Raw genomic sequence first — 13,004 nt, 5'->3', positions numbered from 1 at the left:
AAATCATTATCACTAAGCGCGATTTCGTAAGGTTCGTGGAAGGATAATCGACTGAAATATTAAAAAAAGAACTCTTTAGCTTCATACCGTACTGTTTGGTATTTATTATTCCTCCTTTGTCCCCCGTTTGCACTTGTTTTTTGCTTATGTTTAGTAAAGTAAGGTAATAAATTACAAAAAAAACCTGGACACAGAAAAACACGGCGCTCATTAACTGGAATAAAGTATAACACTTAATGGACGGACAACAATCATTTTTACACCATTAAAGGACAAAACATTACCGTTAGAACAACTACACTAGGAAAGTGTAACCCTGCTACGCTACTACGGAGAATACTGTTTCGTTTCGTCACTGGAACCTTGCCTTCGCATAAAAATACAACACCGGAAGGTACTATTGCTACTTAGACCACACCAAAGTGGACCACCTTAATGTTTGGAACTTTTTTCTCTTCCTCCTTTTTCTCCATTTCCCCATTACCGTTGCTGATAAGTTCTGTAACGAGATAGAAAAGATCGAATGAAATACCCTATATGGTACCCTAGGGCTGTCCACGGATACACTACCTTGCATCGGTGTAAAATCCTTCAGATAATCTTCGTTCGGATGGCACAGCGGTAAACTTTCTGCCAGCTCACGCTTCGGATCGGCAATGGAAAACGGTCCATATCCTACCGGACCGGGAGGTAGCATCATAGGTTGCTTTCGGAGTTTTTCCACAATTAACTTCTCCTTCCTCGGTATCTCCTTTGAAAAGTGATCGTCGTTATTAGGAAATTTTTATCCGGGGAAATTTCGTGAGTTTCCACACTTACCGGAACAACGGCCACCGTGACGGTGTCCGAAAATTTAACTTTGTTCTTCTCGCCGCCATCACGCTTCGTGATGGCGGACGAGGAAGAGGAAGCCCCACTGCTCCCACCTGCCGAGCCGCTTAAACTCATTCCCAGATTTCCAGCTCCGGTCGTCCCATTATTTCCGACTCCACCACCACTTGCGCCATTAGAGTTTACATTCGACTGTGAATGACTGGTACCACCGTTTGAAAGAATGGAAGCCGTTGGTGCGTCCAGCTTTTTCCTCGTCCCATACTTGCCGCCACCAGGGGCCCCGAGCTGCAACTCGAAGGGCTGCTGGTGCAAGTGTTGTTGCTGTTGCAACTGAAACTTGGAAGGAATGTTGCCCGAGATCAGCGGGTACTGGTGGATGATCGTTCGCGGTGCATTGTTGCTGTTGGAGTTGCTCGTCGGTGCACCGGATACGGCATTGAACCAGGGTGATGGTGCCGGCTTTCGACCTTGGCGTCGCACATAATCTGGTTCATCCTGCACCAACGGTATGCCGATCGTTTGATCGAGAATGCTGTTTGGTGCTGAAGAATGTGGAACAAGCAAACCGGCGCCTAGCGTCTGCGAGGAATATGCGGGATGCAAGGCGGGACTACCGCCACCGGGGAATGATCCACTGGCGGAAGGTTTAGGAACGACATCGATTACAACATGCTGCTGTTGTTGCTGCAGTTGCAGCGGTTGCGGTTTGGGGCCTTGCGTCAGACGCAAAGATGATTCCGGATGATGCATATGATGGTAACCCCCCAGTGGTCCGACAGGGGGTCGCACATTCCCTCCGATTGGTTCACCATACTCGTTGTACATCGGTGTAGCTCCAACCATCGCTGCCGGTGGTGGTGCACGATTTCGATTCGAAATGTCCAGCTGATCCATCGAAAGACTGTTGGCGTTGGAGGAGTAGAGCCGAAACCGTGCCGCTTTCTCGCGTGGATTCACCAGCTGCCGCGGTCGGTTAATGGAGTTAGCCGGTGATGCCATTCCTGAAGATGCTTCATCTCCCATGTGGAGTAGGTTGCTGGAGCTCAACGACTTCCCCCGTAGCTTGCTCTCCGCAATGCGTGCCTGCTGTTGCTTCGAGAGCTTCAGCGCCGTGGCCGTTTGACTTCGTTGCATAGCAAATGGAGGTGATAATGGTGTTGCCGAGGTACCTGCCGACGATACCGACGCCATCGGTTTCTGACCACCGAGAAACGGAAGTGGTGGGCGATCTTGTGTCGCATAGTAATCGGTTTGAGTTTTGCTGATATGCTGCGATCTGTTTGCGTCACCCGTTTTAGGTAACGGCGGATGTGCGATCGCCGTTCCTGTTCCGTTTTTACGCCAACCATCACTATCACTACCACGAGTTGGAGTTTGTGAAGATTTGGACGAACCCGAGGAGGTAGAAAACGATCGGAAGCTACGATCGATACCGTTCGTTGTACTATAATTCGTTGATCGTGCTTTTGATTTTTCCTGTTTATCCGCGTAATCGCCATTGATTGCACTTGCTGCTGGTCGCCGAGCTTTTGTTTTTCCGTTGGATACTAGCATCTCATCCTGGCTAGTCTCACTCTCATCATCTTCGGCTTCTTCCTCACAACCAACCTCCTCATCGCCACGATGGTCCCTCCTCCTATCGGAGGATTCATTCTGTTCCTCTTGTTCTTCTTCTTCGCCTTCTTCCTCCTCGTCTTCTTCATCATCGTCGAAACTATCGGCACACATCGAGCAGGAGGAGTTGGAACAAAGTGAATCTAAAAATTAAAGATAAGATTAGTAAAGACCTCACACAAGTGCTATTAGCGCCCGGGGCTAGCAGACGCGAATGATCCTTACGCTCACTATCACTCGACCGATCGGTCCTACATATCCGATTGATATCGTCCGCTTTGCGCAGAGCTTCTCGTGCCAGCTCCGCATCACCGTCTACCTTCGCTTTGTCGTGCAGTTTGAGAAACAGATCCGCATCGTTGATATCGATGGCTAAGCTGAACGCCTTGTTGTACGATTTGTTCCGCAGCAAATGGTGAAAGAACTTGAGCGTTATATCGTTCACCTGATCACCAAACTCATGCTCCGTCTCGTAGCACAGAGCCTTCACCGGTACCAGAAAGCTACCGAGGGCTTTCTGTAGCTGAAGCTCCCGCTCCGTACCGAGCGGTTGCTTGAAGATATAGTTCGCTATCCGATGCAGGGACAGCAAGCACATCGCACCGTACGTGTCCCAGTTGAGGCTAAGCAGAATATTGATCGCTTTCTCGACCTGATTCAGCGAGATGTACTTGTGAACCAGCACGTCCGCCGTTAGGCCCGATGTGTGAACATCCCCTTTCAAACCGGCCCCTCCAACAACCCGTATACAGGCGAGAGGGCCCTGCTCGAAGGCACAGAACAAAAATGAATCGGTCGTTGCGTACGCTTCCGTGTGTTCGGCTAGCTCCGGCTTACGACTCCAGCACAACCGGGCCAAATTAAGGGTGGGTGCGTGCGGGTGACTGAAATGATTCGACAGATCGAAGGTACCGGACGGGATGGCATCCTCGTCGCTCAGCAGCTGCATGCGCACGCACGATAGTGCAATATCGAAGCACTGCAGTTGACACTTATCATTCGCTATCATCACCACCGATGAGTCACTGTGCCACGCGACGAAGGTTGGTATCTAGCAGGTGCCATCACCCAATATAAAAGTAGAAGTTGACCATTAATCATTACGCATCCACCTCGCACATCGTGAACACGAAACACTTACGAAGGCAGCCTTCACTAGGTGCGTTATGCCACGACCCTCATCAAACAGAACGATCGATCCATCGATACAGCCGAGCATGAGTTTCTCGTGGTCCGGGCTTAGCGCATTGCAGCATACCTGCGTCTGCAGCGGGATCGAGGTAACGGCGACACGCCTCATCTTCGTCTTGTTGATCTGATAAATGCAGCTATCGATCGTCACCTCGCCCTACGGAGGAAGGGAATGGGGGATGAAAACATCTAGGATCTACGATCGACTGTCTATGGTCCGATGCTATCCGATCGCTAAATACCTTTTTGGAGATTTTCTGCTCGACACAGTGCACCTGATAGTCATTGAGCAGCGAAAATTGTACCGATATCGGATCGTACTCGGTCCAGTAGTAACAGAGCAGCTCCATCCGGGCTCCGGCCAACCGGTACACGTGCAAATTAGCCCGATCCTGATCCTTCACGGTTGGCCGCCACGGGTATACCTCGTTTTGGGAGGATTTCGTCCACACGATCACCAGATTGAGGCTGCTGCTGCAGACGAGCCGCTTCGGGAGTTTGCGTGAGGTCGAACTTGCGCCGCTCAGCAGAACGTTACATATTTTCGGTTCCATCAGGCTGATCTTTTCCGGGTGGTTTTTACGTGCGGTCGGTTTCTGCAGGTGCACAAACGTTATCTGATGCTCATGGTAGGCGATCAGCAGATGATGTTGCGTGATCACCACATCGGTGATGTGTTCCGAGACCAGCTTGCCAACCAGATACTTGTCGAAGTAGATCCGGCACAGGTCACCGGTGAACGGGTTGATCGAGATGTACACCAGCAGCCCGTTCGCCAGCATGAGCTGCAGGATCGTGTTGCTCTTCCATTTGCAGTACACCAGGCGCCGCTGCCGTAGTTCGTCCTCGAGCAAGCGTAACGAGTGGCGCAGTTTGTTCGGTTTCTTGTTGTCCAGACTCCATTTAAGTCCACGCGTTTCACAGTACCGGCGTTTCCCCTCACCGTAGAGCGTGCGATGTGATTCGAGCTTCTTCTCACAGTATCTGCCGGACGAGGTTGGAAGGAAAGAAGGATGATGAGGATCGAGGGTGAGCGGTTCAGCGGAGGAGGAGCGCTTTCACTCGATCGAGCTCCGGGGTAGGGGTGTCTTTGTTTGTGTTAAGGTGCCATCCACTTGGAGTACTTTCGGTTTACGACACCATTTCGTGGATTAACTGGGGCTCGGGCTGCTGCTGCTGCTGCTCGGTCGATCTTCAATCAAAACTAAGTATCTGCAACACCAACAGCACACGCGATCACGCACGCGTCGTCGTGGGTGTAAAAATATACTTTGTCTTCGAAGGGGGTGGTGTGCAATGTTACAATTTCCCCCCCAAAACCTCCCCATCATGATCACTCGACAGACAGGAAGCACCGCTTTTTGCATGTACAGCCAGTTGCCAGGGCCCAGACGATGATGATCGCCCGTGTCGCGGGCGATCTCATCCGGTTCGAAGGCAACACACGCCCGGTGCATGGCGCTACAATTATGATTACCGGTCGCCTTTTGCGGTGACCTTTACCGTGCTTCTGCGGCGGCCGCTACTGCAGAGGGGCGCAAGTATAATCACGGACGGACAAACGGTATATTTTAATTGCAGATCACGATCACGCATCCACGAGAATGATGGGTGCATCGAGGAGGTTGCAGCCGGCAACGTGAAAGGCAGAACAGGGTGGATGGTAGATCGAAAGGGGGCGATGATCGACGGCAGCACGCTGCCCACGGAGAAACAGACGAAGTGCGAGAGCCGATGGCACTCTTGTCGCACGAACCTGCTGATTGATCATACTACTTAGCATAAATTGTTCAGTGGCCAAGTGGTGTGTGGTACAAAAATGGTGAGCTGGCGACGAAGACACTGGATGGATCGCCCTCCTAGATCGATCACGCGCATTCTCGCGCGCCGCACGCCCAATAAGTCGCATCCACGCCTCGGTGCGGTCTTGAGACCCACCACTAAACGGCCATCACATGGATGGTTCGAATTTGCATTAAAACAATGGTAATTTGCGGAGGAAGAGGTAATTTAATTGTTGGTAGCCGTGTGCGCGCGTGTGTGTGAGGGTGTGTGCTGGCGTTTACTTTGCTAGTTGGTATGAGGAAATCATTATCGAGCGCTGGAAACGCCCCGCCAAAGCAGACTCATCCCTCACGTTTTGCAAGCAGATTTAGCCCCCTCACCAGGTTGTTGGTGCTCCGGTGTGCATCATAAAAGGCTAGATTTGGTGTATTGCTATTTGGGTTGCTATTTTACGGCCGAGGGCGGTATATTATTGCATCGCATAAAATCACTTTGCTTCCCACCGACGCAGACAGACAGACGGTGGACGACACGACACCACGGTTGTCCGGATGGTTGTCGTGCGGTCGCGTAGTACAGCGATCGCGAGCAAATGGAAGAAGAATAATGAAGGGTTCACGCGGAGGGGTAAAGATCGCAGACCGGGGTTGGATAGAGGAAAAAAAATGCGCGAAACAATAGATTAAAAGCCGCTGCAAAGAGGTATACTGCATTGCGTCCCGTAACAACCTAAACTGGGGGGAGGGGAAGAGTTTTCCGAGCACAGTTCGCACAACCAGTCTACCAGCCCAATTGGGTAAAGGCACATCCCCACCCACTTCGGGTGCCATCCTCCGGTTCAAAAAATTCACTTGCAGCAGCATCGAAAAGCATACGAAAAGCAAGAAGAGCAGCAGCAAGAGTAGCAAGCAAAAAACAGACGGAATAAAATTATGCACAGCATGCTGGGGATCGTCGGAGTGAAGATGATGATGATGGTGAGATGGCAACCAGCAGAGGTAGTGCGCCGAGCAGGCGTTGGGAAAAGTAAAAAGCTCTCAAAAAACCGGCCTCCCCCGGGGTGCGTAGCGTTTAAACGAGGGTTTGTTTTTTTTTTGTTTCGCGTAATCGATTAGGAAATCTGTCCGTCGAAACCGAGCTGAGATTCTCCCTCGCCATTCTCCACGGGTCGGATGGTCTGAATGAAGGGGGTCTCTTTCGTAAGGCATCCAAAAAGCCAAACGCTACAGGTGCGTTGATTCCCATGAAGTGGCCCCATCCGTTGCAGGATTTTGAGCTAGTTGGCGGTGGATCTTACTTCGTCGTGCCAAGATCGGTATCCTTGATGAAAATGTCCTCTCTGGTGGACCAGAAGCGCAGTTCGGTCAGTAGCGTAAGCATGATGATCGTGACGGGTTCTCAGGCCAGCATCGGTGCCCATCGGCTTTGGAACCAAGCAGCTCCCCTTTCCGTATGTAAACAACGACTGCCACACATACACGAACGCATACAGATGCACGTGTGCGTTCTATTGCTTCATTCGATCGCCGTGCGCGACGGGGTTTGGATAATTAACTCTCGTTCAATGACGATCCGCTGATGACGATTCCGATAATCACGGGAGATTTCTTTTTTTTTGTGTACGATTTAACAACACTGGAGCTCTTTAAAGCTCATCATTGCTCGGGATCGCGACTCGGTACGGTCATCAACAAGTGGCCTTTGGCGATGATCGTACGAGTTATGCTGGGAACAACACGAACACATGCATACGCAGCAGATGCATAGGTATGTGGCCCGGAGGGGCTCCACTTTTTCACACGCTGATCTTTGCTGGCGTTCGGCTGGCTGTTTTGTCACGCTCCGGAGACACTGTGCACTTGCTGCAACGTATTTCACGCAATTCACACAATTCACTGATCACACTTTTGCACTCCACACTAGAAAGCAGGGGATCCCGGCAATGTAGGAAAGAAGCGTTTCGACACGGGCTTCCTTGTTCGCGAACGACCTGTTGATTGGTCGGTCAAGCGTGCAATCAATTACAGGGGAGCCATCTTTCTACGCTTCGTGGACCTGCGATCGCGATCGCGTGAGACTCGGGTTCGTGTACTGCTCGTCACTGAAGTCTTTGATTCGAGCACTCAGTCGAGCAGGCCAAGCTCTCTTAGGCCGGGAAATTCAAATTCAAAGAAATATTGGAAAACATACTAGTAAACACGTGTGACTAGTACGAGTGCACGCACAAAACACTTTGAATACGCCAGTTTTCGGGGAAATAAGGTGAAGAAAGAAAGAAGAAGGAGGAAGGTTACTCACGATCTGCCGGTTGTTCGGGTTGTTCCCTGGACCGCACTGCGCGGCGAATGTTGCTAATCACTGTATCGATGGCTTCGAATAGCACAAACGAACTCATTTAAAATGCACTTATCATCGATAAAACAAAATCCACGTTCCCAGAACTGTTTAACGCGGAAAAAACCCTGCGTTCGCACCGAGGTGTAAACAAATAATTTCGCGCGCTCGAACTGGTCGACTTTTGAAGGTGGTGCGTGAGATATACGCTTCGAGCAGTTATTTTGACAGGCGCGGAGACGAAACGATCAGCCCGAATCGGTTCCGGAAGCAACCGAGCAGGGCTACCAACCGCAGCAGCGAAGTTTTTGTCTCGTTCGTTCGGTAGTACGGCTCCCTCACTCACTTAGGAGGCCATCACGCTTAGGCGAAGTTGATTTTCGTTCAAAAACTCCCAAAAAATCCAACTTAATTAAAACCATCGCGGTGGCCAACAGTTCGTGTGCGTTCCGTCCATCCCGTCCGGCGATTTAACGTGAGCCCTTGCCCGGTGCCCCGTTTCGATCCGCATCGATTTCTCTCGCCTCGCCGCGTTTGCTCCGAGTCTCGGTCCTGCCGGTTTTTGTCCCTCCGGTCTCTGCAGCCGCCACCTCCGCGCTCGGTGAATCCCCGATTTTGGCCTGCAGAATCCTTCGTTCTTTCGTGCGCAGAGTGTAGAGGGGCCCGTCTTTCCCTCGGTCTAAATCTGTGTCCAGCAAAAGGGGGCAGACGAACCCGGACAGTGAGCATAAACAGTTACGGACACAACTCGGAACCAGTCCGGAAAGGGGAACGACCGCGACGAGTAAAAAAAAGTGAGGCTCTCGGCCTGTGGTGCGTACGTGTTGAAGGCGAGACAAAGAGGCAGCTAGAGGAGGGCTCCAGAAACAGCGGAGAATTAGAGCAGCATCACCCATCTCCGTGCCCCGAGAAAAAGCCTAGTGGCCACCAGCAGCAGCTGCAGAAAAAGACTTTCTTCCCAGCACTCGGCCGCAACACATCCACCAACTCCCGGACGTCCAATGTCAGAACCTCAGTCTTCGCTGCTGCTCAAGAAACAGTTGGCAGGTACGTAAAGGACAGTCGCCGGTCAGGCTCGGGAAACCATGTCCTGCCGCATGTATGAAATTCGCGTTAGTCATCGGCTTTGGCCGTCCTCCCCTCCTGCCGGATCAGACGGCCGTGTCGGGCGAAGGATGAAAATCAATAAGCACACAATTTGTGTCATGTATTCCGTTTCGGTTCGCTCATCATCCACATTCCATCCCAAGGTTTCGATGGGGCTTCTTCTTTTCCTCGCTTGCTAAGTTTCGCGTCTCAGTCGGGGGAAAGGTAAAACGGGGAGCCAGGTTCCTTGCGCAAGAACGTGCGTCTTTAAAATGATTCGAGAAAAGTTGTCTCGTACAGCAGGCGGCTGCCTTCCAATGGGTTTTTCTGGCAAATTCTTCGCAAAAACCTTGCCACCGATGTTGGTTGCTGCTGCTGCGGGTTCTTTCTTCTCCATTTCCCAGCGATGCTACGGTTGGCCAGACCAGCAGCACTCTTTGTTTTGCGACAGATGATGGGGTAGCGCACAGAGCATCGGTGTGTTGGTTCGGTTGCTTCGATGGGCCCGGTAGCATACGACTCGCTCATAGTGCCACCGTTCGTGTGGTGGTGCACAAATGTCCTTGAAATGTGAAAAATTTAAAAAGAAACATAAGAAACACAAGAAATTTGCCATCGCAACGAGACACATGGTAAAACGCTTTCTCGTCTGGAATGGTTGCGCAAAGGCGAAAGAGATGCCGAGTCCATTTTCTGCTAAGCGGTCCATGTTAACGCATGTTCGATCCAAGAAGGAGCCGGCAGACGATGAACTTCATCTCACGCATACACGCACCCATACACGCACCGACGGCTTGTGTGGCTACCCATCCGTACATTCTCGACCAATGACCCTTCTTGAATTACGATTCAGCAGCGCAAAACGTCTGTGGATGTGCCGCAAATTATACCATCAACTGACTTGCATATTAATGATTTCTTCCGGTTATGTTCTCTCTATTTTAGAATTGAGCAAAAATCCTGTCGAAGGATTTTCGGCCGGTCTGATCGACGATAATGACATCTTCAGATGGGAAGTACTAATCATCGGACCTCCAGATACCCTTTAGTAAGTGCAACTGCTGTCCAAAGTTTGTCTACGTAGTGGAACGTGATTGAGCATTATGATGATGATGATGATGATGCAAACTTGTCCTAATGTTATGAAATGCGTGACCTCAAAACCATCCGCATGTGTGAACATTAACAACACCGTTTTGCTCAAACCGACTCACTAACTCCCTCCGCAAGCATCTCCCAAGGAATGTGATAACACCTCAACGAGAAAACATTTGTCATTAAATCATCCAAATGCATGTGTCCTATAGTTGAGGCAAAGCAAAGTTCGATTGAGTCTAGTTAAGTTACGGTTTGGAACAGTTTCTCGCCGTACTGAACAACCGGCTGCAGAATCATGGTTGCGATTAATTTTTTATTTGTTTGAATGTTTTTTTTTTCCCATTTGTGAATTGATACCATCCTATGCCTAGCGTACTTATCGTTAATTCACTATTCTCTGGTTTATCTTTTTTAGTGAGGGTGGCTTTTTCAAGGCTCATCTGCACTTCCCCAAGGAGTACCCGCTAAGGCCCCCGAGGATGAAGTTTGTCACAGAGATTTGGCACCCGAACATCGATCGCAATGGCGACGTATGCATTAGCATTCTGCACGAGCCTGGCGATGATAAGTGGGGCTACGAGAAGGCGTCGGAACGCTGGTTGCCCGTGCACACCGTGGAAACGATTCTGATTTCGGTCATATCGATGCTGGCCGATCCGAACGATGAATCGCCGGCCAACGTGGATGCGGCGAAGGAATGGCGAGAGGCGTATCCCGAATTTAAGCGAAAGGTAGCACGATGTGTTCGAAAGAGTCAGGAAGATTGTTAGTAGGATTTATAATACTTTTTTTTTAAATTGTCTTATATTTATTAATTAACTATTGTACGATTATCCTTACCTTGTATGATCGAAAGAAAATCACGGGAATAGCATCGTTCGGAAAGGATCAATCGCTCCGCTGCAACCAACAACGCCCGAACCCCACGACTGGTTAACCGTCTTGTGTGCACTATTATGACTAGTATTACTAGAACTGTGCTGAAGCGAATCGGAGGCACGGTCGCTTTGTAAGGTTGCGCTTTGCTGGTCTACCGAAATAAGGCGCTGAGCGAGCTTACGGCAGATAGCTTCAGAACGAAGAAGTTATCGAGCAAGAGATCGGCTCGAGAGAAAGAGTTGTGCAGTTTGGCAATGAGCTTCGTAGGCGAAGACATTATGATGGTAGTGCTGCTGCTGTGGCGCAGTGGATTGTGGTCAGTTTGTGATCGTATGGTAGGAATCGTGGCAGTTAGGATGTACGGCTGCATTTGCTCGGCTCTTTTATCTATTTTTTTTATATTGTAAAATCGCCTTCCAAGTAAAACAAGATGAAATGGAAACAATTGCTTTCAACTTTTTGGAGGGCACTGGTATGCTGCAAAAAAGGATATAGAATCATGGCATCGTTCGCATTGAATGTTTCTATACTTTTTTTAAAAGAAAATTTAAATTACAACATCGTTTGGATGTTTTTCCATAGACAATCGATTTGGAATCGGTCGTCAAGGGACTGTGACTGATCGAATGGTCATCTATATTGAGCATTTCTATGTACTTTCTATTTGATTAAATTAAACTAGTCGTGTGTCGCTGTACATGTTCGCAACGACCTCTTGCAGGCTGCTTTAATATTCTTGCACTTCAGAGGGTTTAAATTAACGCAGGAAAACGGTAAGGTAAATCACGTCATAAACATCCGAAAATAAAATCATAAGACGGACTATGTAGTCATTTCCTTGTACGAATAACCCGTAGTGTGGAGAATGACGAGCATAGCAGCTGCATGTTTTTGATAGTTTTTGAGGGAGCGAAAGAGAAACGAGAAATAGAGAAGATGATGGCACCAAGCAACGATTGGAAGCGTACCGGATGTATGGATGGGGACAACTCAGGAACTTAACGTACTACATTTTACTAAATTAACACGAGAAGCAGAGCTAAACGTAATAAGGCAACAGAACTCAAACAAAAGAACCGATAAAAAGGACAGCTGAGGCACAATTAAAACAAGCCGTACGAACAAAATAGATCTATGTGGCCGTATTGTCTAACTGTGGGCTTTCCTGCAAAGCATCGCTAAGCTGTTTGTGAAGTATCAGTGCAACCTGCTACCCACTAATTCCGTAGGTCGGTCGAAGCGTAATGAAGCATAATACTATTCCGGGCACCAGCCATGCACACGCTATACTCCTTTTCGCATCTTTTCATTTGGCACCTTTGCGTGGACTCGAGCGCAGGTGTAGTTCATCCGAGACACTGAGATAAAAAAATTCAATTCAAGTAATCGAATCAATAAGTGATTAAAACTATTTTATAATTTAGCATTTTACTATCATTTGCTCCCTTATCCTCTGATTGTCCATGCTGATGACACATCCTTGAGGGGGCAATCTTAGTCGCTCAATATTGTAAATAGCAAACGAACATTTAGTAAGGCGCGCATCTTGTAAGACTTGGTTCAGATCGTAAGGGCAGCTTAATGTAAACGGCGTTATCGCCGATTAGACAAAAGCATAACGGCAGAAACACGATGCGTTAGCGCGAGCAAACCATTCGGGTATGCTACGATTATGAATGGCTAAAGAAGGTTGATGTGTGCGGGTAATGGTGAGAGCAATAAAAAGAAGAAAAAAACATAATCCAACTGAGTATAAAGTGCATATTGAGCTACGGGCACACCCGACTGAGAAGTAACGATGTGGCAAACCGAAAGTAGCAGATCAGCTATATGGCATTTGAACGATCGCGCATAATCGGAGAACATCTAAAAGGCGTTAAGAACAGAGACTACAGCAAAGCTTGGAGCTAGCGTATTGTGCGTGTGTTAATGTATCAGCTAAGAGAAATCGTGGCAATCAGTACATGGTCGTTGGAACACCTAGCTGATAACAGCGTAGATAGGGTTACAGGAGAGAATGCGATGCAAAAAAGCATGTGGGAAATGCTGCTCGCGAAAATCATTCTACTACTATTCTCAATGTGTGATTCAGCAGGGCTTGAAATGGACGGAAGACGCTACTTAGTTAATGGATGAACACTGCTGGTGATCGTGGTCGCAATAAGGAATGCGTTAGCTATTGG

General features: G+C 49.0%; 2 protein-coding genes across 2 annotated transcripts; one reads left to right on the top strand and one right to left on the bottom strand.

Moving 5' to 3' along the window:
• Nucleotides 1-89: 89 nt before the first annotated feature.
• Nucleotides 90-7,483, bottom strand: LOC125948821 (WD repeat-containing and planar cell polarity effector protein fritz). Its single transcript, XM_049675280.1, has 7 exons — nucleotides 6,722-7,483; nucleotides 3,882-4,623; nucleotides 3,590-3,796; nucleotides 2,674-3,499; nucleotides 820-2,591; nucleotides 571-751; nucleotides 90-499 (listed from the first exon to the last, which is right to left on the bottom strand). The coding sequence occupies exons 1-7, from the start codon at nucleotides 6,802-6,804 to the stop codon at nucleotides 408-410; spliced, it is 3,903 nt and encodes a 1,300-aa protein (XP_049531237.1). The 5' UTR covers nucleotides 6,805-7,483; the 3' UTR covers nucleotides 90-407.
• A 608-nt stretch (nucleotides 7,484-8,091) lies between these two features.
• Nucleotides 8,092-10,761, top strand: LOC125948938 (ubiquitin-conjugating enzyme E2 G1). The gene is made up of 3 exons (XM_049675500.1): nucleotides 8,092-8,805; nucleotides 9,790-9,892; nucleotides 10,358-10,761. Exons 1-3 carry the CDS (start codon nucleotides 8,760-8,762, stop codon nucleotides 10,710-10,712), a joined length of 504 nt encoding a protein of 167 aa, XP_049531457.1. The 5' UTR covers nucleotides 8,092-8,759; the 3' UTR covers nucleotides 10,713-10,761.
• The last annotated feature ends 2,243 nt before the right edge of the window (nucleotides 10,762-13,004 follow it).

The sequence above is a fragment of the Anopheles darlingi genome, chromosome 2 (genome assembly GCF_943734745.1).
Source record: "Anopheles darlingi chromosome 2, idAnoDarlMG_H_01, whole genome shotgun sequence".
Lineage (NCBI taxonomy): Eukaryota > Metazoa > Arthropoda > Insecta > Diptera > Culicidae > Anopheles > Anopheles darlingi.
The sequence above is the reverse complement of the archived record's forward strand: the minus strand, read 5'-3'. Positions and strand labels throughout refer to the sequence as shown.

Bases quoted from the DNA above. Each gene is read 5' to 3' on its own strand.
- LOC125948938 (XM_049675500.1), top strand. From the start codon at position 8,760: ATGTCAGAACCTCAGTCTTCGCTGCTGCTCAAGAAACAGTTGGCAG. The intron at 8,806-9,789 runs GTACGTAAAGGA...TCTCTATTTTAG, and splicing joins GCTCAAGAAACAGTTGGCAG to AATTGAGCAAAAATCCTGTC. The intron at 9,893-10,357 runs GTAAGTGCAACT...TATCTTTTTTAG, and splicing joins GGACCTCCAGATACCCTTTA to TGAGGGTGGCTTTTTCAAGG.
- LOC125948821 (XM_049675280.1), bottom strand. From the start codon at position 6,804: ATGCTTACGCTACTGACCGAACTGCGCTTCTGGTCCACCAGAGAGGAC. The intron at 3,500-3,589 runs GTAAGTGTTTCG...GGCACCTGCTAG, and splicing joins ACCTAGTGAAGGCTGCCTTC to ATACCAACCTTCGTCGCGTG. The intron at 752-819 runs GTAAGTGTGGAA...CACTTTTCAAAG, and splicing joins TCACGGTGGCCGTTGTTCCG to GAGATACCGAGGAAGGAGAA.